Source organism: Hippichthys cyanospilos, chromosome 13 (genome assembly GCF_059441005.1).
Source record: "Hippichthys cyanospilos isolate Australia breed blue-spotted pipefish chromosome 13, RoL_Hcya_1.0, whole genome shotgun sequence".
NCBI classification, from domain to species: Eukaryota; Metazoa; Chordata; class Actinopteri; order Syngnathiformes; family Syngnathidae; genus Hippichthys; species Hippichthys cyanospilos.
In genome coordinates this window covers 3,610,713-3,638,238 of record NC_142381.1, presented here as the reverse complement: position 1 = coordinate 3,638,238, position 27,526 = coordinate 3,610,713, and the positions used below count along the sequence as shown (strand labels likewise).

The 27,526-nt window shown below is 39.7% G+C and overlaps 1 protein-coding gene across 5 annotated transcripts; it reads left to right on the top strand.

The window, feature by feature from the left end:
* Positions 1–504: 504 nt before the first annotated feature.
* On the top strand, positions 505–27,247 carry LOC148413472 (transmembrane protein 144-like). 5 transcript variants are annotated; one of them, XM_088432208.1, is made up of 13 exons: positions 505–701; positions 12,319–12,367; positions 19,802–19,963; positions 20,665–20,787; positions 21,173–21,272; positions 21,342–21,422; positions 22,342–22,420; positions 22,512–22,591; positions 23,721–23,839; positions 23,908–24,027; positions 24,575–24,672; positions 26,207–26,260; positions 27,082–27,247. In XM_088432208.1, the coding sequence occupies exons 1-13, from the start codon at positions 645–647 to the stop codon at positions 27,163–27,165; spliced, it is 1,206 nt and encodes a 401-aa protein (XP_088288334.1). In that variant the 5' UTR covers positions 505–644; the 3' UTR covers positions 27,166–27,247. The 5 variants fall into 5 exon arrangements, with proteins under 5 accessions (XP_088288334.1, XP_088288333.1, XP_088288332.1 ...); XM_088432207.1 differs by having other exon boundaries at positions 12,316–12,367; XM_088432204.1 differs by lacking the exons at positions 505–701; positions 12,319–12,367 and adding an exon at positions 15,850–16,402.
* Positions 27,248–27,526: the final 279 nt, after the last annotated feature.

The following is a 27,526-nucleotide window of genomic DNA, read 5'->3' as shown; positions in this document are numbered from 1 at the left end:
TAAGTCTGAAAGTGTGATTTTAAAACAATATTTTTAAAATACCATTTCAATTTGATTACAAATGTAGACAATTTATTCGAAATTAAATCATGTTAAATGCATTTATTTATTTGTGTATTTATTTACTCCAAAAGTTTATTTGCAAAAGTCACCTTTAACATTTTTAATTTTTAAAATTTTAACTAATTCACTGCAATCTGCCACGTAAGTAAAAAAAAAAAACTTTTTTTTTGGACCTTAAGTGAAGGCAATAACAGTGCTTAGTGGTTGGCAAGCTATGGCATAATCTATCAATCATTAAAAAAAAAAAAAAAAACATTTTATGTATGGGCATAAAATCGTAGTGGCCCTCGATTCATTTCTGAAAATAAAAATGTTTAATGTTGCGTGCTGAGCTACTGAAAAATGTAATACCAGCATTAACCACGGAGGGACAGACATCCCTTTCCAACCACGAGTTTGAGAGTTGCGAAGAAGAGCGTGTCCATAGCCGCCATAGTTTCAATATAAAAAATAGATTAACGTTCATTTCTTTTAAGAACAGCGTTGGCGGCTCGTTTGAAGTACGTAGAGATTAACTAAAATTGTTTCCTCAAAAAAACGTGGATATGGTCAACTCTTAACAGTGGTTCAATTAATTAATCATGTGCCTGTTGTTTTGGACTATTTTGGGTATCCGGGACCAAACATACTTCACGCAGGTGAGTGACATGAAAATGATTATTTCTTCGTCATTGTTGGTTTGCTGTTAAACAATTTCGTGCCATTATTGAATGAGAATGACTTTTCAAATATAGTGGTTATCATTTAAGCTGCCCTTTCACTGACTCATTTACTATTCATATTTTAAAGCGGCTCAACTATAATATGTTATATGCACCCCCTCAAAAATTTGATTTTGCGTAATGTTGTGTTTGTGCAATATGAATTAAGCGGCAAAATCGATTGTTTTATCCATTTAAGGGGGCGGCCATTTTGGCACTTGCTGTTAACTAACATGTCGCAGTTGCTGGGGCAACGGCCAATCACAGCTCACCTATTTTCTGAGCTTGATCATGTGACATCCGCAAGTTGAGCTGTGATTTGTCGTTAACTTGAACGCTCTGTAACGATTATGTCATTTGCATAAGACAGCAAATGGCAACCTTGCTCCCCTCTGAGATGAAGAAAATGTTATATTTTCTGCTGTATTTATATTCCAGAAACACAGTATTAATCAAACTACTGTTAGCTTGACAGACAATTTAAAAAAGACAATTTCAACATTTGTTTTAATTAGTTTCTTCTATTTTTATATGAATTTCTTTATATTACTGTAATTTATTTTGAAGTACACATTTTACTTAAGCCTAATCACGAAATTAATTTAAGTGAAATGGTGTTAAAATTGATTTTCCGGTGAGCAATTTTGATTGGCGTTGTCCAGTAGAGATCTCCCAAGGACTACAGTGCGTCTTGACGACAGGGGACTTTTTAATTTAATCAATTTCTCAGCGGATCCACGCGCTCACTCATTCACTATCGCTGGTGGTGTGTGTGTGTGTTTACGCAAAGTGTGTGTGTGACGGTTGAGCTTGACAGGCAGAGTTGATGGTATCAGCTTTGCGTCTCTAGAGAGCGCCACTCTCGACTCTCCATGCTTTCATTCCCCTTCCTGTGGTGTGTTTCGGATGCTGGCCGGCGTCCACGTTTGCAGCAAAGGCTGGGGAGGCTGATATTATTATGGGATGGCAGCCATCGTTTTGGTCAAGCTCTGACCTTGTGGAGTTGAGTTAATTGAAGTTTGTGCTTTATGGGTGAGTCATCAAACTTTGCTGCCATGCTCTGCCCACGCTCAAGGAAAAATGAAATGTTTCGCTATTTAGGGTCGCCCATCCGTCTTGTGTGCGTTGTTAAAAATTGGTAGCATTCGGGGAAAAATCGACGGATCGCTTTGTCTGAAGGAATTCTGGAATCCAGAGAAATGACCCTAAAATGATCACTTGAATCAAAATAATAGACAGACAGACAGAATTTCACGTTGCTTAGTGGCTAGTGTTTTCTTTGAAGAAATCCTCAAATTGACCAAGATGACCTTAAAGGGGTCATTTTGAACGAACGAGGCAGACTTCCTGTGTCTTTTTGGGCATGGCTTCTTGAGAATTTCTTGGTGGGTCTACTCATGATAAACACACCTACCAAATTTCATTTAACTCATTTAGTGCCATGGACAAGAATTCTCATCTTTTAAAGTAACAATAATAAATAATAAAAATTGTCAAATTATTTTTTATGGAGAAGAGCTGACACCCTTGACTAATGCTTACCTAATATAAGCCAATTGAGCACTGTAGTGCTAACAGTGACCATTGGATGGCAGTGTTTCCACACTTATATCACAGCTGTTATCTACATGCAATTCAAAGTAAGGAATGAAAGACAATCCTTCATATGATGTTACCCATATTTCCATTTACATAGCACACAATATTCTGTTGGCATTGAATAGTGAGTGAAAGTGCTAAATATACTGGTCCTCTAGTGGGTTCATTTTCCAATAACGTTTGGCACTGAAAGAGTTAATATCTCTTTGCTCGCCTCTGCTCTGTTTGAATCTGTACGAGATGTCCATGTAGAAAATGGTAGTGCTAGCTTGTTTCCCGTAGAGCTTTGATCTATTTTTAAAGTCAACTTACCCGACTTGGTCGACTAAACCCCGCCGAAATGAGTCTGTCATTTTAGTTTGAAGCAGCCTTTTTAAGCAAATTCCTCACCATTGCCTAAATGAGCCCCAATCCGAAGACTGCAAACCATAGAACTGGGTGATGCAAAATTTTGTCTCCGCCTAGCATAGCACCAAAGTCTGATGTTTGTTTCGTGGATTTGTCATCGGTGCTCTAAATCTTTATCTTGACATTGCAGAAATTATTTCACACATTTAAAAAAAAAAGTACATTGTGATTAAATTACCACATAATCAGTCCAGAATTGTTTTTTTTCAATGTTTTTTTTTTTTTTTTTTTTAGTGCTGAGTCACTTTTTCGCATGTAAATAAGTCCAAGTCGGATCCCACCCACACACAACATGCTTTCACTCTGTCGTGCAGGCACTGCTTTGTCAGCTGGAGTCCATCTCCTCCCCCACATGTACCCTCATCAATGAACCCACCCCTCTTTGTGAAATGAAGTGCAACATTACCCCCTAGTGGCATCCTTAATCATAGCATTAGCATAATCTGTGTTCAAGGGCTCATCAGCGCTCTCTACTTTCTGTTCTTGATAAAAAGAAAATATATAGTTTTCCAGAAAAATCAGTTTGACCTCTCACAGACCCTATTTCACGTTATTGTGTTACTTGAATTCCTGAAGTTTTCTAGACTGTTTACTAGTTTAGTCTCACATTTCAATGTGGGTGCAATTTAATGCATTTACAGCTGCTCTCGCTTTGACACGGCACGCACTGTTCCCCTCTGCCGATGACTCATTTTATCGGGATTATTATTCCTGTTTATTTTTGGCGCTTTCTCTATAAACGAGCTAAAAAAACCGAGATGCTAGGCGGTGACGACAGAGCAAGAAACGCAAACAATCATATTTGCAAATATGTAGGGTACATATACCTATATAGGGTTATTAATGAGTTACTATTTATCTTGTAGTCTTTTAGTAAAAAAAAAAAAAAAGAATTAAACAACAATTATGTAATGTTATATGAGAGAGATTGATGCCGTACTCATTTTTCAAAGTAAAAAAGTCTTATTTTTAACTATACATATAAAGTTTGTCATCTATATGTAGAACTACTGTATACATTCTCTGTAACAACATGCAATATGAGGGGCAAGGTTTGTCAAAGGCAAAAGGCAGAGGGGGGGGGGGGGGGGGCAGCTCACACGAGGAGGTCAAGATATTTCAAAAGTCTCAACTCCCCTGAGCTAGAGAAGGCGTCATCATACCGGGAGGACGTGTCAACGGAGAGAGACGAGGGGGCGCCGCCAGGGGGGTGTCCACTATGCATTTTTCATGTCGTGTCGCTTTGTTTGGGACGACAGCCGACAACCATGCAGAATTTTGAGTGTTCTGACTTACGCTGAGCAGAATCTGAAGGCAGTCGGGGATCTCAAGAGTCCCCCCCCCCCCCCCCCCCCCCCCCGCTGATAATACATATTTTTTAAATTAGGCAAAATCTATACGCCTGGGGTTTGGTTAAAAGAAAACAACATTAAAACAGTAGATTAGTATTTAATTTGTGTCTTTTAATTCCGTAACAGGGACAGTCCAGTTTTCTTTTCAAATTAAGAGCAAATCAATTAGAACAAGAAGCAACCTATTGCAAGATTATATATTCCTTTGCAAAACGTTGTATGTCATGATTGTTTGTTCATTTTTAATATGACACGCGGAATATCATCCCTGGAGTCCGACACCTATGACGCAGCCATTCCCACCGGCAATTAGAACAGGGTCAGGGGAGCCCAAGTCAGGTCCCAAAGAGCCCCTATCTTCTATGCACATGACAATAAACACTTTGTATCTTGAAATAAATAATCGTCCAGCCAACATGCACCACCTCATTTAACCACTCGAGGGCAGCAGAGACGCTCTTTCGAAATAGCTCCAAAGGCGCGTGTGTGCTCTCATCTGGTGACGTTAGCACGAGATGGCGCTGTTGATGTTTAGGAAGTAAAGCGGGAATGTAGTCAAACTTCGTCTCAGAATAACGAACCAATTTTAAATAAAATAATGTTTAAATACAATTTGACCTAATAAATATGTGAGGGTAACGAAATGGGTTTGTAAAGTACTGTAGTTTATTTTAAAATATAACAGTATTCTCATCTTAAAATGCATCCATTTAATTATAAGTCAATGAAATAATCATGTAATTCAATTTATATATTTTTTCAAACATATGTTTTTACCAGTTGCATAGATTGGGTTTGATTGGAAAAAAAAAAAAATCACGTTTTTCAAATGCTATGCCACAGCTTCAAACTGTAAGCAGTCAGCGGACTTGGAAGCAGGCCGCACCCTGAGGGCTCGCCGAGAACCTCTCATTTCCTGCTTTTGGGTTCCTGTTCACTTCACCGGAATATTCCTCTCGTCATGTCCCTCTCTCCTTACACAAGCCGCCACTTCCTGACTTGTTTGGAGAGTTAAAGGAGGACACCTTGTAGTCACGCTTCTAATATATTCCATCACGCTTCCAAGCAAGAACACTTGAGGGGAAAATTGGAGCTTGCAAATCTTTCCGGCACCACCTGTCGACAAATGCGGTCCAGTTGCTTTTCAATTTCAAGGCGCTACCTGTTTACTGGGCCAATTTTCTGCACGCTGGTTGTTTGCGGCAACTTTTAGAGAGCCACCTGAGACGCATTGCAGCTGCAAATATTTCACTCTGATAGCTTGTTTGTAACCTACAGTATATTTACAACCTCAATTCAAATATTTGTTGCATTCTATTCCGTTTTGTAGACTGTGCCGCTTCCAGTAAGTGGACAATAATACTCCTCCTTCCATCATGAGTTTGGAGATCATTGTAGGGCTTTCCCGGATTTTTATTTATTTTTCTGGGGGTGTAGCAGCACAATATTATGTTTGCGAAAGAAAAGAAGAAAGAGTGAAATCGGGAGGTATTTCAAGGTCAGTCTAGTTTTGAAGTCCTTCCTGATCCTGCTTTTTACGAAAATACAGCTGTCGATTAACATGACGGTTTTGATTAATTGTTGGAATTACTGATAAGATTAGTTTATTGGGGGGGGATTGGTGCACTTATAACGCTCTCACACTATAGGTTTTTAGGTACTTCACTACAATTGACGGTTATAAATGTGAAAACATTACATTTGACATTCCAAAATTGTTTCCATTAATCTTCAGACAGATAAAATAAAATGTGTAATTTATTTGGGGATTTTTCAATGCTTCATATTAATAGAACTTAAGCTCTGCGGGTCAATATTATCAGACCCCAAAAGGAAAGAATTACTCAAGTTAAACCATCTTCAGACATGTAATGAATTAAAGCTATATATATATATATATATATATATATATATATATATATATATATATATATATATATATATATATATATATATATATAGTGCAACAAGCGAACCCAGTTGGATCTGGATTGCCCTTGAGCCTCACACGGAATTTCAATCATGCCTGGCGGCGATGTACATGCTAACAAAACATTGACTTCCTCTACGTATGTGGCAAGGGGAATTTTCTACCAGACATAGACATTGTTTTTCCCTACACATGCAGAATGCGGAAACAAGGCACGCGCAACCATAGCCATTATGTCACGACTCCCTTCCTTGTTTTGCGTTCACCCATACGTTTTACGGTTGAAAAAAAACATCTGTGCCCTGAAAAGACACTTTTCTTCGGGGCATGTGGGGATGGCATAAGCACGTATTTTCCAGTAAATCAAACCGGTTCGGGTCAAAGCTTGTAAGATTAGTTATATGTACATTTTGTTTGACAACTAAATAAACTCCGGATCGCCCCGATGACTTCTTAGTTGACGAAAATCCATTGAGACAAGGGTTTAAGCAACAGTTTTTCCATCCATCCATTTTCTATAGTTGTGTATCCTCACAAACGAGTGCAAGGAAACTGTTTTTATTGTTTTTGAAGAGGGAAGTCATCATTTGATACATGACTGTAGCGCTTAACCACCCAAGTGCCGTGAGGTCAGCGCAGTTGCGTGATCCTCTCATTCATCAAAGCTGAGGCCGCGCAGAATGTACTTTGAAGATAAAGTAAGGCTGCAAAAAATAAATAAATACGCGGTCTCACAGTAAAATGATAAGTCTTTTGAAGGGACTTTTTTTTGGGAAAATGTATTTGGCCTTCTGTCATTTTTGGGGCACAAAATAGTTTCAGCCCTGCACCTCGTGCTTTGATAAATACTTTTTTGAATGGGCTCAGGGACACAAAGGATGTTTCTACCCAAATTTTGCCAGCCAGAAAAAGAAAACACTTGAGAAAGAAAAGCTCATTTTACTGGAACAACCTTCATTCTCTCTAGTTTAAGATGAACTGTTGTTTTCCTCTTTATCAGACATGACAAGACTTCAAAAAATTCAAAAATAACAACTTTAAGAATATTTACATTTCTAAGAGGTTTTGCCTAGGTAAAGATTTTAAAGTTTTTTAATTTGTATATATATATATATATATATATATATATATATATATATATATATATATATATATATATATATATATATATATATATATATATATATAGGAACAAAACAATTACGAGGGAAGATTACAGCAAATTCATACGAATGGCTTTTAGTGCCCCCTGGTGGCGACACTGCACTGACTTAAAGGGGAAGTCAAGTAAAAAAAAAAAAAAAATCTTTACAACAATATCTTCTATAGGTTCTACTGGCTGTAACACAAATATTCAAAATGATAAGCACCTGCCTTGTCATAACAGACGCGTATGAAATGAAATGTGTTGGTATCTAGTGATACACTGTTGAACAAATGTAACACAGAAAACATTCCCGGGAGGCCCACCAAGGCTCAGCCGGTGCATGAGCGCATTTCACGGCATGATCCGTGGTCGTGGCAAATTGCCAAACCTGCTGTTGTTTTAGCTCACCTTCAAACGGAGGTGATTCAAAGGCTCGCAAGCGTACCAAATATTTCATGGTGCTCGTCGAAGCGTGCCAGGTCGAGTCTGACAAACAATAACGCCAGCCAGGATGAATAGAAGTGGGCCACGTCGAGGAAAAAAAATAAAAAATACAGCCAATGTGTCGGGGCGGAGACAAATTAATGTCAAACTTCACACATCAGCTCACCCCCTAAGGCAAATCCCAAAATATTTTTCAACTTTCCCCAAAAGTTTAAAAAGGAAAATTGCAAAGTGGCCTTGTGGCAACTTTTCCAGCTTCTGGCATTTTTTTTCTTTTATAGCAAAGCCCCCTGATCAATTTGTCACTGAGGATTCGGTTGCTTTCATTTATCTGAGATGGCGTGCGCCGTCATGATAAAATATTCATTAAAATATATACCGAGGGCCCAGTCCCTTCTTGGGTTTGGCCCTGGGAGCATTTACAGTTGTGCTCATGTTAACTTAGACGAGCGCAACGGGAACGGTACATTTTCAATTAGGAGCAAAGTAAAAAACTGCTTTTTGTTGGTAAGTGCGTACTTGGCTGAAGTATATACATTTATGAGCACAATTTTCTCTGTCCCTTTTTGAAAATTCAAATGTGTTCACAACCTCACTTTTCAGTCACGGAGCTCGTGAGATTAGTTTGAAAAAGCCCTCAGGGATTTGCAGATTATTGTGTAGTGTGATTAAAGTGTTGCAAAGAATCACAGTTTCAACCACTCGCCTCAGCGGCCACCTCAAAGCTTTTGATCTGCAGCCAATATCCGATGTAATGGCACAGTACGAACCTCCAAATCACAGCCAATCAATTGGAAACACATTCAAATTCAACTGCTCTCAAATGCATTAAGGCTATTCATTTTTGTTTCTATTCGATTTTTTTTTCAAAGTCATTCCTGATCCATGATGTCAAACCCGGAGGTTTAATCCGGCCTGCAAGGTGATTCTGTGAAGCAATGAAAAACAAATGAATGGGACAAAACCCATTAGTCCGATCACTTCTTTTATTGAAAGAAAAAGGTCAAAAACAGTTAACAAGTACGTCAAGTCACCAACTGACTCAATTCTCATCCGCAGGCTTCCTCGTGCCTAACGACGATTGTTGCGATACGATACAAAAAACTGCAACATATTGCGCCAAATTGCTTTAGCGTTTAGCGTTTCAACACGGGTAAAACTCTGAAAAGATTCGTAATGGGAAGTGGTCGCCATCTGGGCAAAATTTAGTCCCTGTTGTATTATATACAATTAATGTTAAACTTTGTTACTTTATTTGCGGCGCAGCTCTTAGCACGTAGCTCCTATGTATTTGACGTGACGTCACGACTTCTTCATGTTTTTTTTTTTTTATGTATATCATTACATTGGTGACACTCAGTGTCCAGAATGAGAAACTACAGCACCATTTTATTCTGTTCCAAGTCTTTGCAGTTCAAAAACCACGGATTTTGATTGGTCTTGCGTCGTCTTTCATTGTATTTAATTGTTTATTTATTATGTGCTATATACAAAATATGTCTTTTTTTAACAAATGGAAAAAAGGATAATAGAAAATATACATTTGTTTCAAGCAACTTAAGGAAAAATGCCATATTGTGGTACATAGAGGACCCAACGGAAGTTAACAGTATTTTAATGTTATCTTTTTTTTTTACTTTGATAGGTATACAGTATAGCATGATTTTACCTGTCCATTCCGCTTGATTATAGATTTTCCTCCATGCGGTGCCTGAGCCAAAATGAGTAGATTATAAAGCATCATCCATATGAGCAAGATTAAGAAAATAACAAGATGTGCAAAGCGTTTATCTTCGAAGAATCTAAATTATAAACCATTATGGTTTGACCGGCTTTATTTTTCTTTACCAGGTAAACGATTCCATCAATATTTCTCTGTACCGTTGAGCGGAGAGCGAATGTGCATCCGCATCGACGTACTGTACCGATTGTTATTTAGGAAGCAGTATGGGAAAGCTGCGGGGCCTTTTGTAAGACAAACACGTAGGAGCCGGGTCCCCGCTGGGTCACTAATGCGGGTGCCGAGAGGTTAAAATAACAAGCGTGTGAATGACCGTCACCGACACTGGAAAATAACCCCAAAGCCCTTTTGGACCGCTAGAACAAGCAAAATATGCTTCATTCGGACATCGTATATACTTTCAAAACAACTTTATTGGACTTTCGTTGTTCAGCCCTCGGAGTGCGGCACTAATAAGTCAAACATGTAATGGTTTTCAATGACCGTTATTAAGGCAATTACCAGAGGTGGACAGTCTGTCACAGACAGATGCTCATTTTGCCAACGAATGACAAGAAACTGAAAAAAAGAACCACCGGTAGACTTTCCGTACGGACCAAATGACTGTCTAAGTCTGTTACGGATGGATATTTTTTGGACAAATTAAAAATAATTAGAAAACAAATTAAAAAAAATAGACAGATTAAACATTGACAACGTGCGTTTTGTCTTTTTTTTTTCCTCATTTAATGGCAGACAACACACCAGGGAACCAACAGACTCTTCTTCTGTCCATTACTGACGTACGCCGTTTTTGCCGACAAATCACTAAAAAGAAAAGACGAACTAAGCCTTGGCGAAAAAGTGGGTTTTGTCTGTCATTGTACTTGTCACTCAATGGCCGACTATACATCTGGGACTGATGGACTGTCTGTCAATTTGACAAAAAAATCTGAAAATAGATGTACCTGGCATGACAGAAAATGGGTTTTCGTCCGACACTGGCAGGACTGACGATTACAATTTAATTCCGCTTGAAAAAAATGGCAGACTGATAATGGCAGAAATAGGCGCAGGGCATCGACCAATGATAAACGGCCCAGCATTTAAAAAAAAAAAAAAAAAAGTGAATTGCCACCCCCTGGTGGTGACGAAGTGATGACGGAAACATGGACGACGGATCACAGGACTAACAATTACTGTTTGGTTCATCTTGAAAAAAATGGCGGACTGACAACGACGGAAAATAAAATGCCCGATTCTGGCAATTGCAAATAAAGTATATGAAATAAATAAAGATGAGTTGAAAACTAGAGTGTATAGAAATAATGGACTTTTTATAACATTTTTGCAAGATTTGCATTTAGTTAGCATGGTTAGCACGCCGTCACTCGCTCATATCGACCGCCCGGACGCCATGTGCGTTGGCGTACGTGAGGAGAACCTGCGCCCGTCCCTCGATGATGTCGATGAGCTTTTCGATGGCGGGCCGTCCGCCTTGACTCTCCCAGTATGTTTGGTCCAGGAAGAGGGACTGGAGCATCTTTTCCCGCAGCCGACCACTCCTCAGAACCGACACGGCGCACTCAGGCAGCCTGGACAAAAACACAAATGGGATGCAGTTTTGATCAGATAGTCGGGAATCCAATTCTTTTATTCGCTTAAAACCCTTCATTTAGATAAAAGTAGTTATTCGTTGCCAGATTCGAGCATCTTAGAAAATATATTCAAGTCGATTCGTGAACTTAATTTTGTCCCAAGTATTGCTTTGTTGCCAACTTTTTAGGCATCTGTTAATTATTACATTTTTATTTACCGAACCACAAAAATTTGACTTAACTTCTATTTTGAATTGTCAACATTATAAAACTAGGTTCTACACGATGTGAAAATGCTTACCGTGCAACTAAAAATAATGAGCTTATGTTTGTATTTTCGAAAACTACCATGAAAAGTGCAATGGATTCAATGCATATCAGCGGTAATTAGCGAATGCTAATAGGCAGACGCGAGAGATTTAAAAGTCTATTTCTGAGCAGTGGTACGCATTGGGAGCGTATTAGCTTTCTGTTTCAATGACGTAGCAATATGAAGAGGAAAAAAGACAAAAAATCGAGACCATTAGCGAGTTAGCTCGTTGGTTTCCCTTTAGCAAACAATTGAAAATGGATTCATCGTTTTTTACATGCATTTCGATGTACAACACCTGGAATGTGGAAGTACGGCCTTTTATTTTTGCTTCGTAATGAGAAGTTATCAAATAACAAAATGGAACGTGGAAAGACATTTCCAGGCTACATTTGCAGCCCGGTTCCAAATTGGGAGTGAGAGAAAAAGCGCAGTTGCATTACTACATTAGAGGAGCGGAAAGCTCGAAGATTAATATGACATCTTACATGCCCGTTGTTGAGAATCTGTCCTACAACGTCCAAAAAGAGAAGTCACATTAATCCTTGAGCAGTATTTTATCCAATCCTTTCATCGTTACATCAAAGGCATTTCACATCAGAAGGAAAGCATTGCAAGAAGCCACTAGGGAGCTGAAATTTCCCCCAGATGGTGACAATGTGTTCAAACTGGCCCAACCACTTCATTATCACACAACCAGAAGCGTGCCATCCACTGACTAAAATACTGCGAAAATGATGTGGATTATCATAAATAGCGCACAAGGGTTTTACAGCTGAGTATTCACATTGTGCATCATTTTCTCCAAAATAAACATTTAATTATAGACGCTCATTGTTGCAGCCTTAGTCATTTTTGACCATGGACTAATGTAGCTAATGTAGACAACGCATGTGTTGCTTTCATAATAAGGCTTACATAAGGCGTTCATTTTTTTTTTTTGCAGTTCCAGACAGATTTGTTTTTTTGGGCCAATATGGCTTCCTAAGATAGGTGTTTGCAAAAAAAAAAAAACAATTAACTCACTCTGTGATTCCCTCCAGCAGGCTGAAGTCCAGATTGTCCTCGTTGCGGTCAAAGTAGCCCTTGTTGACGGTGAGTACCAAGCGGCGCGGGTCGTGACGCCTGCGCACCACGTCGGCCAGTCGGACGGCGTCCCGCCGCGCGCATTCAAAATGGCGGCCGGCTTCGCGGCAGCCATCCTGCTGACGGGGTTTGAAACCGCAGCAGCTTGGATCAAGTCGCTTGTGAATCTGCGGCCAGAAAAGGAAGTAGAGGAAGCTTAATGATATATTTCAAGTAGTGCTTAATTACGAAGTAGAAGTACCTAAAAATAATTTTCTTGTTAGATATCTACATTTTATTCGTCAACTTTTAACTCCTTACAATTGAGAACATATCCATATTTACTCATGAATGTCGCATTACAAAACTCGGAAAAGAGGTGAGCCGTGATTGGTCGTTACCTGATCCTTAAGGCACGATGATGTCAGTTTCAGTTGACAGCAAGTCTCAAAAATGGCCGCCCCAGGTGGAGTTTGCTGCTTAATTAATATTACACAAACGCAATATTAACCAGAATGTTTTTTTTTTTTTTTAGACTGGCTAAAGCGCATAGAACCATATTAGAAAGAAATAAAAGCAGATTTTATTCAGCAACTCCAGAAGATTGTGAAGAATCCTCTGCTGGAAAAATACATTACTAAAGACCATACATATAAAACAAAACAAAAAAAATCTAATGGCACAATATCGCAATAAATTGCTTTTTTTTTCACCATGAATTTTGATTTCGAAAAGGACCGAAAACAACGCCGTGAAATCCGTCTGATTCAGTCCACTTTTAACCTACATTAGCAGTGGTAATTCTAGGTGTATTTTCATTTCGCAATTCCAGAAGATAGCTCGTGTGATTATTTCTGGCTCATCTGCCATAAAATTGCATCGCATCTGTGTGTCCATATAAAATAAAAAAAAAAGTGTGCAATGTTTCACAAACGATTCACGATTACACCAGAAACAAAAAGTTGCTTGGTGTTTCAATTAATTTGCTCTTAATTTGAAAAGAAACATAAGAGGACACTTTAGGTTGTTTTTTTTTTTGTGGACCAATAAAAATGAAGTTTGAAAGGATTGAATAAATAAGAGACCGATGGCATGTTTTAAGGTTTTGTTTTTCCCAAATTCTGTCCAGTTGGAAAAAACTTCCATCTCTTAACGTCCCCTATGTCTGCGTCTTTGGCCGGAAATAGACTTTGTTTTTTATTAAAAAGAATAAAAAGCAATCGCAGATGGGGCAAATCGGAGACATTTAACACCCAATTGAAAGAACCTATACCTTAGATTTGCTGATACCTCCAAATCTCACGTACGGAAGCGACTCGAGAGTCGCCTTTAGAATCATTAGAATGCGCGCCTGCAACTCACTACCGACCTTAGCTTGTTGCTTTTAATGAAAGCTGAAATGATCAGGCATGGGGGATAGTCTACCAGATCGCGTGGAACGTGCCACACTCGCTTCCCCCGATAATCTCTTGACATCTGACAGCCTTTAATGATTTCCCCTCACAGACAGAACATCAGATTAGCTATGAATGAATACTATATGGACCGACAGGATGCGGCCGCCATCTATAAATTAACATGACCCTCTGTGAGCCGAATGGGAGAAGAGGGTTTATTTGGTCGGGCAAACAGCGGGTCATCGCCGAGAAGCCATCGCGGATTAGAATGGAGCTGCTTGTAGCGTAATGGAGGTCGGCCGTTATAGACCGTAAGAACACTGGGGAGCGTGGATGGCACAAAGACACACAATGCTGAGCTCAGCTGCAGGTGTTATGTTCTCTTTTCACTCGTTTTGACCGTGATCATAAATTGAATTTGCAAATTAATGCAGTCCGACGGTATATTTTTCAACCACAGGCAATTTGCAAAAGGTGAATTCTTTTTTGCCGGTTGTTCAAAATGCGGCCGCTCACTTATTCGATTTTGTGGTTTTATTTTATTTTCTGGGGCGGCTCACAGTTAAAATCCAGCACGCTTCGGCCCACCTTCGTGGAGTTTGCATGTTCTCCCCGAGCCCGCGTTGGGTATTTCTGGGCACTCTGGCTTCCTCCCACATTCCAAAAACATGCATGGCGGATGTATTGGACACGCTAACTTATAGGTGTCCAACCCCAGTCCTCGAGGGCCGGTATCCTGCATCTTTTCGACCCTTCTCTCTCAAACACACTTGATCCAAAATATTAGGATCATTTTCAAGCTCCTGCTAATCATTTGATTCATGTGTGTTGGTGAGGAAAAAAACAAACAAACAGAAAACAGGTAAGATACCGGCCCTTGCGGACTGGAATTCGATAACAATGCAAAACATCCTTAGGTGTAATTGGTCCATGAATGGTTCGTCCCTGCGTACCCTGTGACAGTTCGGGGCGTCTCCGCCTACAGGCCGAACGAAGACCCGGCAAGAATGTTCACAAAACAACATTCCTTTAAGTTTTTCATTTTTATACTTTCAGGGCATGTTACTCTAGCGTACTCCCCAGGAAGCTAATGAAAAGACACTTTTCCGTTCAAAGTCAAAATGATCTGACCCCACACAATAACATTCCCTCCTGCCTTTGTAGCACATGATGCCAAAATCCAGACCGTGGTGATTCAGTCCTCCCACACAGGAAATTGTGGAGCCAAAAGACATTTCCTCGGAGAATATATATTTTTTATCAGTAGAAAACAGCTGTTGGCCAATACTGATGTTCCTAAATGGGAAGACCTTTCTGAGAAGCATTCACAAAAGATGGTTCATATCTTCACTATCAGAGATTAGCCTCGGTGTTTGGGGGAGATATATATATATATATATATATATATATATATATATATATATATATTTCATTACCTGTAAGAGAAAATCAAAAAGCGCCAGTTTGCTCCACTCGTAGTGATGGACGGCGGAGCAACCTGACCCGGGCTTGGGGGTCACGTTCTGAACCCAGCACCTCTGTTTTAGGGACCTCTGGTACTCAGCCCATGTTAGGCTCACGCCTTCCTGGGAGAGCGATGGCTCCCACGCCACCACTGGACTAGCTTGGCCATCTAGGAAGAAATGACAACAGAATGACTATTTGTCGATTGACTAATGTCTATTTTTCTATGTTTCACATTTCTAGGTTCTGTTTGTAAAACAAGCAAGTGGTCAATACTGATATCGACTGTCATCGTGAGTAACTATACTTGGAAATAACACTGGTATTGGCAGCGGTATCAGTGTTGGTGCTCGCCATTCTAGAAAGATAATCATCATCATCATCATCATCATCATCATAATGATATTTACATAATTATAAATTTTGTAACTCTTTACTGGAAGAAATTATTTTATCATTACATTGACCTTTACCAGACGTTTGTTATCGATTGCATTTAAGTACCGGATCCGTTTGACCACTCATATAAAATCCTGTCATTGTCTATTATTTGATGGCCCACCGTGTAAGAAGGCCAGCTTCCGGCTCACCGCCGGCAAAGTTCTATTGAGCCCGAGCACTCGGTCCAAATGGAAAGCGAAAACCTCCAGCGAGTCCTCCGGGCCGAGGGCGAGTCCGCACGCCGCGTTGGACACCTCTGGGGAGGTGCGCTCGAAAACCAAGAGCGGCCACGAAGCTCCTTCGGATTGTTGCACGCGTAAAACTTTGACACCGGCGAGAGCGCGCATGGTGCCCACATCGTGCGCGCTCAGCCAGGGCGGAGGAGTTCTGCTGTATATCCGGATCGAACTCGCGATCGGCTCCGTTTCGGATGCATTGTCCGAGTTCCAATGCGGAAGCGCTCTTCGCACTTTCTTCCGCTGTTTGGGTCGAACCGTGCCGCGGATGTTGGCCGGCTTGAGGCGCTTGGATTTGAGGGTGATGTACACCACGTTGAAGCGGGTCGGAACCGCAGAGTCCTCGTCCAATAAACCCACATTCAACACGCCCCTCGGCGTGATTTGGTTCCGTCCGGCTGTATTCCGCAGAGAGAGGTCCGCTTGGGTGAAAAACAGAAAGAGGGCGCATACAAGTGCGGCTGTTAAAGTTCTTTTAGGTAGAAGGCACCTCCGGAACCAGAGGCCGGATGGAAGAAAGACGCACGGTCGGTGGAAGTGACTCTTCCGAGCCATTTATGTCGTTTGCATGGTGGACCGAGCCGAACTCGAACTGAGGGAGGTTTGGCAGCGTTGGGCTGACAGGATGCATTCATGAGCTCACTCATGGACCAACCAGAACTTTTTATACTTCTTATTCCCACCCAGCAGAACGTGGTCAGTTTTCTCTTGCTGGTAAAACATACATTTGCATAGACATTCGTTTATTTTTGCAATCCTGGTTGGTTCAATTCGAGCTAAAATGAATAAATGAGTTATTTTAAAATATTATATCAAAATTGTTACATGATGTTTTAACTTTTATCTGTGATGTTTTTTTTTGTTGCTGCAATATTAGTAGCCCCCTACTTTTCCCATAATATTATTTTATTCTTCCCTACTAATTTCCCAGTTTATTCTTGTACTTTTGAGACCATTTCTGTGGTATAGTGACTTTTTTCTGTTACATTAATACTGATATTGCAACACATCACATTTTTTTTCTGTAGTAGTTCATCATCCTTGTAACATCCCCCTGGGTGACAGTGTCCATTATTGTGGACATTGGATCTCAGGAGGATATTCTGACCTAATGATATTACTGTGAAAAAGCCAATTCATTACTTAATGTATGACTTCATTTTAAAAATAACTTAGTTGCTTGACTTCATATAAACATCCAGTTAGATTACAATTTTCAATGTTAGCAACCCAGAGGCCAATTTTATTTGCAGGGTTTTGCTTTCGGCGTGCTAACCCGAGGGCTTACTGAAATCAAAATAATGAATTTTGCTCTTGTTACAACATGTCATTGTTATTAGTTGCATGCTGATTTGTCTGTAAATGACTTTCCATGAATGAGGGTCATTTGCATGTCATTTGATTTCATCTAAATTAAGTAACCAACGGTGAATGCTAAACCAAGAGTGAGCATCAAAGGCGACATCTGCTGGTGGAAACTAAATGAATTACCTGGAAGGAAAAGGGGAAATGGTTCAACACTCTGGAAAAGTAGCCAGCTACACAAATAACTTTAGTTCACTAGACAGGAAAGGTTGCAGCAACACCTATCCAGGATTTCCTGGAGTGGATATAAACGAGTTAAATATAGAAACATTGTTTTTGTGCCTCTGACGCCGTACATCAATATAGGAATGGGCTGACGTTTTAGAGGACATTAATTGGACATTAAAGGAGCCGTGGTGCAGTTCGCTGATAGGCTATCACGAGTGCTTGCAGAGTTGACGCAACAAGCCACCTCTGAAAACGATTAGATGGGCAATCACTGTTTTTTTTGTTCTTTTGTTTTGTCTTCTTGGCATGCATTGGAGGATAAGGAGGTTTTTGTCTTAAAAATAGTTTAGACTAATTAAAAAACAAGAAGAATGTTCTTTATTTATTTGCACTAAAGACATGTCTTCATGTACTAAATACTCGATATTTTGTTGAATAATAAAATTGTGTTCAATGGAAAACAAATAACGAAGCTGTAATTTTAATACGCTGAGAAAAAGCTCAAGGTTGGTTATCAAGCCATCACAATTTTATATCGGACCATGCATTTATCTGTAACATACAAACAATTATTCGAATTACCAAATTACCTTATCCCAGAAATCACGATTGTTGCTTAAAATGACTTTCCGATATAACGGCTCCTGTTGCCGTGGCGACCCACTTCATCAACTGTGTACACCATTGATACAGGATAATGAAAACAGTGGGCGCAAGCTAACCATTCAGTTCAGGGTTGCCCGTTTGTCAAATGTTAATTTGTTCAATTATTCTGGTAATATTGTATCTTTTTTCCCCCTCACAATATTACCATCTCGCATGGCTTTTGTCAAGCAAGGTATTGCAACTGTGTTTGTAAATGGGCTTTCACCTATACGGCGCTTATGTGGCCTTAGGGAGTCAAAGTGCTGCACACAGACTACTTATTTATTTACTGATTGCTCAAAAATAACATCTTTTTCATAATTTTTGCCTTTAGCATTTTCTGTATATTGAGTTTTTTTGCCACATCTCCCATGTGATCCATCTTAACTCATTCAATGCCAAGGACGTATTGACGTTTTTTAAGAGTCCAGACATTAAACCCCAAATACTTAAGTATTAAATCAATACTTAAATACACTAAGGACATTCATTTCCAGTTAAGTATTACATTGATTAATGAGTATTTATTTTTTGCTGCATTATTATCCATACATTGTTTTTATAATTAATTTATTCAATCACAAAGACATAATATTAAGTTGTTTTTTTTAAGAGTCTGGACATTCACTCTTAGGCACTTATGCATATCTTTTTCATTTTTATTTTTCAAGTGTTCATATAAGTGTTCTAGAAATGACAAGGTGTTCTAAAAGTGTTCTAAAAATGACAAGGTGCTCGATTTGACTTGTGATAATTAAAAATTGCTCTGCTTTTTAAATGTTAATATCGCCACGAATCAGCTTAATTAATTGTGGCAGCCAACATCGTAATCGCAATTAAATCTCGACTAATTGTGCAGCCCTATTTAGTATCTTAAAAAAATATGTTTGCACTTTAACCGAAGTATTTAATTAACTAAATTAAATGAGGACTTAATTACCTTAGTGCCTAAAGAAATGAATTTCAGTACTTTATGCTCTATAAATTATTATACACATTTTGACCCTCCTTTAGCCAAACATTTTACTATAAAATATTCAAGTAATTAGGATTGAATGGGTTTTAATACTGTAAACAAATAAACATATCTCTTTGGGATGGAATGAGTTAATTATAGAGACACATTAAGTTAAATATTACCAGACATTCTAACTTTAATCTCATGAGATCGATTGCTTTGCTACTGTGCACATGAACATTTTCTGTGGGGTCTTTCCCACCCAACTGAGTTTACACTTTTGCTATTTGCAATCTGGATCCAATCCAGTTTCAACTTAATTACCGCGCCTATCGCCACGTAACAAATTAAATTTTAAATGCCAGTCTTATTCAACGCTAGCTTAATTTCTCGGGCCAATTTAATTAGACCACCGGCATGCAGGCTTTTTCTTTCATAACTAAACAATTAACTCTCCAGCTAGGGATGTTATGAGCCAACTAGCGCTGCCCCCTGTTGGCGCTTTTCACACTGTGATTGGTTGATTGACAGCACCTGCCGAGCACACGCTGACCTCCTGCCGAATTGAAACCCGGCCGGATCTGACCGGGGCTCGGATATCGCGTTTAATTTTTGAACATGCTGTCGGCCAAATGTGCTTTACTTGTCATCTCACTTTTGATCTCCTGTTGCAATTGCAAGTCAACGAAGGCACCAGGTTAAAAAAAAAAAAAAAAAAGTGATTCATGACAACCTTTGAGGCTTGCTTTTCTTTTGAAAATGTTTATTTTTTTATTCTTTCCCATTGAAGGTGGCTCTGGGGATGAAGAAGTTGAAGCAAAAGGTGGAGCGGTTGCTTTTAACTCCACCAAGAAGATGACACGTTTCACCTGCGGAATCGTGGCAAATTTGGCTGCTGTGGTGTTGTACGGAAGCACCTTTGTTCCCATTAAACGGATTGAAACGGGAGATGGTGAGTTCATTTTGATCTCCACTTGTATCAAAAGAGGGCTTGGGCGTTAAGGCCTGAAAATATAAATAAATAAACCACCCTCGCCTCTTTGGCTTATAAGAAAGATGAATTGTAACGGCTAAGAGTTTCGTTTTTTTCTTTTCGATCGGAAGCGTTTGTTTTAGGTCTTTTTGCTGGATTTGATCAAAAATCAAGATGGCGATTGATTAGCAAGCGTTTTCTTTGACGTAGACACGCCCATCGTAGGCAATGGATTATCAAAAAATGCAACTTAATTGAAAAAAAAGTTGGTCTTTGTCTGGATGTGGTGGAAAAAAATATTGTTTGCGTGATAAAACATTAGAATTTGAAGTCAGGGGTCACCAAACTTGTGGAAATGAGTACTTTTTTTGGGTAATCAATCAATCGTCAGGGCAATCTTAACCACAACCAAACTACGATTCAAACCTCTACTCTAAAAAGCAAGCCTTGACCCTCAAAATGACGTTCGCATTAGTGGGGTCCACCAAATTGTGCAGCCGGTCCCCACAAAGACAGGGGGACCGAGGATTTGGTCCCCACCAATAAAAGTCTATTTTTAAATGAACAATGTTCAATCATAGGTTATTTGCAATGGTGGACAAAAATGGCTAAAATGTTTACAAAAAAAAATAGTTAAATACATGTATGCAACTTGTGAATTTGTTCTTTTTTTTGGACAGGAATGTTTTTCCAGTGGGTGTACTGTGCCGGCATTTGGACAACGGCCATGGTCGGAGACGTGATGCTCCGCTCTCCCAAATTCCATCCTTTCGTAATGCTCGGGGGTGTCATCTGGGCCACAGGTGAGACACGAGGTGGAGATAGCTCGGTGCATATAAAAAGTCTACACACCCCTGTTAAAATGATGTTCATTAACATTTGGATTTGTCCACACATATTTATTGTTATCAAATCTACATTTAATGTCCTGTCCTTCTATATGAGCCATAAAAAGAAAAAAAAAATCTTTTGGGGGAAGCCAAGGTGAGCCCACTAGAGTACAGTGTGTTCATCAACAATTTATATGTTACCTTTTTGAGAGTATACACTAACAATGTTCATCACAACAAGCTCAGTGTTTTGAAAAGCTGTCATAAAAAAATCACTTTATCCATGTAACCCTACAGTAGACAGTATGTTGTTTTTGCCACAAGTCCGTCATTTATTTTCCCCTTGCGCCTAATTCAGGCACCGTGATGGTTGTCACCGTCGTCAAAGCCATCGGCCTCAGTCTGGGAATTTTAATCTGGGGCTCTTCCAGTTTGCTCATTGGCTGGGCCACCTCAAGGTGATTTCATTGATTTGTCTTTTTATATTGAAGCCGCTTGAGTTTTGTCTGGCATCCCGCATGGCTCAGGTTCGGCTGGTTCGGGATCACCGCTGAGGATGTGTCGCGGCCGCTGTTGAATGACTGCGGCGCTGGATTGTGTCTTCTCAGGTGAACTATTGATTTTAGTTGCGCTTGCTACCATACGGTCAATCGAAAATATCTTCAAATTCAAGAAAAGAGTTCTTTCACTGGAAAACAATAACCTCTGCAACCATGAGCCCATATGAGAATCAATACGTTTTATTTTCTGCAAGAAAGAGGGGGTGGAGTTTTTGAGAGCAAACATCAATCACAGCCTGAATTGGACACTGCTGAGCTGTCATTACTTTTGGCAATAGCTGATAGGCTCCTTAAATAGGTGGGAGGGTGGAAGGAAGCCGTGAAAATTAAAGAGCGTGTGAGAGTTGTCTCTTTGACAAATGGTCATTTAACTTTAAAAAAAAAAAAAATGGCCTGACAGCACCTTTGCTGTGCAATCTTTGTAGTAAGCAGGATAACGCAGAAACGGCTCAAGTTTAGCTTACTACATAAATGTAAAGCACTTAATGGGATAGTGTGTAAGATTTAGGCCGTTTTTCATTACCTACAGCAGCGGGTGCTGCAGATGCTGCATTTACCATTGTCCATAGCTATAACAATCATGGCCGCCTCCGGCGTGCCACCCCCCCATGTAATACTATTTCATGATAACAAGACCTATGAGGATTTTTAAAACATACTGTTGGTCTTTGAGAACATTCATTTGCAAGTTGTTGAAATTTACAATCATTTAATGTATTCATTTTTAATGAAAATCTTACACACTGTCCCTTTAACTCAAACGGCAGGTGTTTGCGATGGATAGAAGGGACGATTAATCTTGTCTAATTGCTTCTGTTATGAAACGTAAAGTTCGTTTGGCAATGTTAGCATGTCTGTGGAATGGGGCTTTTGGAGTGTATTTGCTTGAAGCTCCTTTGGAATCACTTTGTCGGACGTGAATATCGATAATGGACCATGCCTGACAGTTGTGCGGGTTTGCTTCCAGTGGCCTCATCTTTTTCTTCGTAAAAACAGACGTGCAGCTTCATCCCGATCCTGAAATTGTCCCACTACTCATCGACAGGGTCGGTAAATGTTGCTTGTAACCTCAATCCCACAGGCATCGTGGTAAAACCTGGTCTCACTTTTTTTTTTTTTTTTTTTTTTGTCTTGCAGCGGACAAACTCTGGCACCTACAGCTCAACTTCGTCCGAGTTCTGGATCGATTTTGTCGGACCCAAGCGTAGACGCCTCATGTGAGCTAAACTTTTTTTTTTTTTCTTGTATTCACAATAAGGTTTTGGAATTTTGATTGGCCAAACTCCACAAATACCAAATGTGATACGAAATGTCACATAATAACTCAACTGGTCTCCGTCACCAGTACGTGCTTCACTGTCCCATTTACTAAAGCTAGAGCTAATTCTCCCCTTTGTGGTGTCCCACAGGGTTCGATTTTGGGTCCCCTTCTTTTCCTCTCATTTCTCCATTGCCATTGGGTTGGATTATCTAAAATTTGAATTTATAGGTAGCGTGCACCTTATATTTGAATTTACTAGCCTTCAAAATATACCAAAACAAAGGTTAAACTGCTGTCAAGAAAATGTCCAAATTGGGCACAATTAACAATTTTCCCTCCATCTGGCATGGGATTTTTTCGAGTGTTACGAAGTCTCAGTCAGGTGCGAATGGGTCATACTCGCTCGACCCATAGACAACTTTTGGGCCTCACATTTGCTCATTATCTTGAGTGGCTGTTGGCAAAATGTTGAGTGTGAGCAAACGTGTTCACGGAACAACAAGTTAAAGGTTTGACTTGAACATGTATCGACCTCCCTTTTCCTCTTAATTGTCTCTCAAAGGTCTGCGGTTTCAAAACATTGTCAATAATTTCTCTGCCTGTGTAAAATGTAAGGTATGAAAGCACAAACTCGATAAAAGCTGGCAGCTGGAATGAATAGATCCCTCCTACGCCCACTTGTATGGGGGGAAGGGTTGCGGACATGCTTGGTCAAGTTCTCAACCTCGTGGCGCTTTATTAGCATTTGTTTCCGATGACTTCTTGACACCATGCAATTGCACATTGTAGACGTCAGTCCATTTTTCAAAGACATGACATGACCATTAGGAGCAATAAGGCCTTCTGCACATCAAAATGGCAGACATCTTGCGACTTTTCAGGTCTGAGACATTTTTGGAATGGATTATGCTATTTATATGTTAAAATTTGGAGTACTTCCGCAGCGACATCTGAACAAATTAATTTCATAAGTAGAGGTAACACTGTGTAATGGATTTGTTTGAGAATATAAAAAACAAATGCGGGACAGTTTTGGGTGGCCTTGTCGGATCCATCCATCACGGCCCCATTTTTGTCGTCTTCAGAGGCTGCGTGCTGGCCGTGACAACGGGCATCTTCTACGGCGCCTCTTTCTCGCCCATGCTCTACATCAAGAGTCATTCGTCACACCGCGACAGCGTGTTCCACGGATCCAGCGTTTACGGTGCGTATCCCGGGACCATCTGCTCAAACGTGTCCCCAAAAAAACCTGCTGGCTTCTATTCCTTGCAGACCTCGATTACGTCTACGCCGAATGTTGCGGGATATTTTCAGCCAGCACGGCGTACTTTGCTATCTATTGTTTGGTCTCAAAGAGCAGGCCGAGAATCTATTCCAGGGCTGTTCTGCCAGGTAAGTTTTATAATTGCGGGCTCGCGCTTCAGGGAAAAGATTTCCACTGAGGCTTTCAGGATTTAGTCTGCATCGAGTGCCTTTGTCCAACTCGTATGTATTTTCTAGTGGCACTTATCCATACATCACTGTCATAGCAATTTCCCTTAGCAACTAAAAAGATCTGCACAGAAATAGACTACACCGTGTGTACACATGCGTGTGTACACAGTGTCATGGAAACTAAAGCATTAGTCGGAACTTTCATCCAGTGATTGCTGAAGTTCTCATGTCCAATGTTCAAGGCTAATCAGACAACTGATGAGTCACCTAACCTTTTGCGAATTTTTTTTCCTCCCACTCAGTGATCATCATCCGTCCGCCAATTCAAAATCTAAAAAAAGGAAAAAAGTCGGAACCGTTCTGCTCAGATTAGGTGATATTTTTGTTAGTACCGGAAAGTACTATACAAAGTGTCATTATTGGGCCAATAACTGTCCAAACTTCAAGATATCGGTACTTGCGATATTGTTGATAAAAAAAATGAGGTGGATTTTGTCGCTCGCAGGTCTGTTGTCGGGGTTAATGTGGACGGTGGCTACGTACTGTTGGTCCCTGGCCAACAACTGCTTGAGCGTCGTGGTGACGTGTCCCATCGTGACGGCGGTGAGTACGCCAAGTAAACCCCCGTGTGATGTTTTATTTTCCACTCGATGAAAATCTTCTATTGGCATTTTGCGCTCAAGACAAAGCGACAGCTACATTGTCGCCATCTGGTGGTGGTTTTATTGGATAATGGCACGTTTTTACCTGACTGCTTATGATGCACTCTTTTGTTGGTGGTCCTTGAATGCCGCAGAGCTGAACAAAAGTATGTTTTTGCTTGCGTCGCCTATTACAAATTATTTCTGCCGATGAAAATAGGGTAATCTAACTCTAGCGGGTTTACGTTGTTTAATGTTGATTAATGGGAACTATCGCTTTTCAACTCAGTAGTTGTCCATATGTGATGTTACATCAACTTGCGCTAGCGTGTAATTCATGCTAGTATCCGAGTTATTGCGATTTATGAGCCTTGTGCAGGTAGTTTGTGTGTCTGGAAGAGTTTAATTACACAGCAGTCATTATGCAACAGGTTCCCTATTAAGTATGTGCTCGAAGAATGATGTCGCGCTTAACGTTAGCGGTCACGATTTCTGCCACTAAACGAGCTTGACTTAACTCGGGCACATTTATATTGTATAATTTTGATAAATGGGAATGGTCTTTTTGCAAAATAAATAAGTGGTAGTGTGTATCTTTGTGCGTTTCTTCATATATGGTGTTACTATCATTTGTGCTTGTGTGGTATTCATGCTAGCATGCTAGCTATTACTATTTATGAGCCTTGTATGCAGGTGGTTTGTGTGTCCGGAAGAATTTTATGATGCAGGTACTCAATTATGTTTGATCTAGAAGATTAATGTCGGTCCTTTACGTTAGCATTCACAATTTCTGCTAAATAAGGTGCTAATGCATGTATATTCATGCATTTGTCCATATGTGATGCTAGCACGCTAGCTAATACTAATGATGAGTCTTTTTTTGTTGTCATTTTATTCTATTTTTCATTCTGCACTTCTTTGTCAGTTTGTTTTACAATTCTTTTTTTGAGCTGTAACAATGATTTAATTCGGTCAGTTACATTTTTTTGGTTGACACTAAAATCTTTCCTGCATTATACTTTTTCTTTTGTTTGTTTTTTTTTTTTTTTTTGCTATACAGTTTTTGGTTGAAATCAAACGTGTTTGTGATATTCATATGTATTTTGAACGTGCATTTATCTTACCATCCCGTCATTTCATTTATTTATGTCCATATTTCTCTTGAGTGCGTTTTTACCTGGATTATTTTTTTTCCCTGTGAATGCAATGAGCTTCAAAAAGAAACATCGAGAATAGCATGCGAATCACTTGATTTTCAAACGCATTTTCTCCTGACTCTTGCCAGCCGTCCAGCGCCCCTATCTCAATCCGCCAGCGGCCCGGATCCTGTTTTTCCTCACTCACTAAAACCCAATCGAGTCACGCTTGACTCCGCTTAATGTCGTTTTTTTTTTTTTTCCCCCAATGTGCCAACGTCCTTCATAATTGCTAATAAAAAGCAAAGTCTTTGCTTAGCCTCGCTGTGCTGATGTTTTTTTTTTTTTTAATGTCTCCAGGGATGCGGGCTGGTGGCAGCACTGTGGGGAGGCCTGCTCTTTAGAGAGATTAAGGTAACGCCTCAAATCAAAATCTAATCTGTATATATGGAGAATGTTCCTTTTATTCCATTTTTGGGTCCAAAGTAAGCAACGCTTTCCAAAGGTGTTTGGACATCCACAGTGTGCTTCCTTCATTTTCTTATGTGTGATTTCATCAGCTTTTTTTTTTTCTTCCTTTCACAAGCTATACAATACCTTTTTCATTTTTTCTTTTTTTCCCCTTTCAACCAAAGAGCCTTTAATGCGTACTTGTTTTATTCTATTCTATTCTAGACCTGCTCTTCATGTTTAGTTTTGTTTTTTTACCTCCTATCAGAGCCTTGTTTTCTTCTATTTAAATCTACCCGACATAAATTTCTTCCTATGTCTTTGTTTTTTGTCTTTTTCTTCCTTTTTCTTTCTTCCTTTTCTCTTTCTTTTTCTTTTCTTTCTTCCTTTCTTTTATTTTTGTTCTCTTTTTCTGTTCTTTCTTTTTGTCTGTTTCTTTCTTTCTTTGTCTTTATTTTCACTTTCGTTTGATTTGTTTCTTTGTTTTCATTCTTTGTTCTGTTTCTTTCGGTCTTTTTCTTTTTTTTCTGTCTTTCTTCCTGTTTCTTTCTTTCTTTGTCTTTATTTTTTCATTTTCGTTTGATTTGTTTCTTTCTGTTTTCATTCTTTGTTCTGTTTCTTTCGTTCTTTTTTTTCTGTCTTTCTTCCTTTTTTTTTCTTTCCTTCCTCTGACTCCCCCAGCCATCCTTTTTCCTTACCTCCATCCTTTACCTTCATCCTTACCTGCTCGATATATACTTTTATCCCTTCAAAATTGTTCAGGTACGCTCCGTGTGTGTCTTCAGGGGTTAGGGAACTGCTTGATCTTCTCCCTGGCATCCTGCGTGGGCTTGACGGGTTCCTTGTTGACGGCCATCTCCAATCTGTGATGTATACACGCGGAACGGCAAGCACGTGGAATATTTTGCATCAGCTTGTTCCTAATAAACCTCAACAAACCTGTCAAATGAATATGGAAATTGTCACGCTCTCGCATCAATTCTGTGGGGAGCGCGCCATCTGTCAATATTTACACTCAGAGGTCCTACTGTGAATATATTAAGCACCTGCCTATACAATCAGTGGCTCCTTTTAGTAGTCAAATTTTTTTTCTGGCTTTGAAGTGGTGGCACATTTTAAAATTGTAGAGGGGGAGAATAAGAACTCCCTGACATCAGTATCCTGCGGGACTTGATATTTGGCAAAAATCATTCCTCCATGCTTGTTCCACCAATACGCATTGATTTGAAT

Coding starts and splice junctions, on each gene's coding strand:
- LOC148413472 (XM_088432204.1), top strand. CDS start 15,985: ATGGTGCCCACATCGTGCGCGCTCAGCCAGGGCGGAGGAGTTCTGCTG. Junction 22,421..22,511: donor TCCCACTACTCATCGACAGG/GTCGGTAAATGT, acceptor TTTGTCTTGCAG/CGGACAAACTCTGGCACCTA. Junction 24,028..24,574: donor TTCCAGGGCTGTTCTGCCAG/GTAAGTTTTATA, acceptor TGTCGCTCGCAG/GTCTGTTGTCGGGGTTAATG.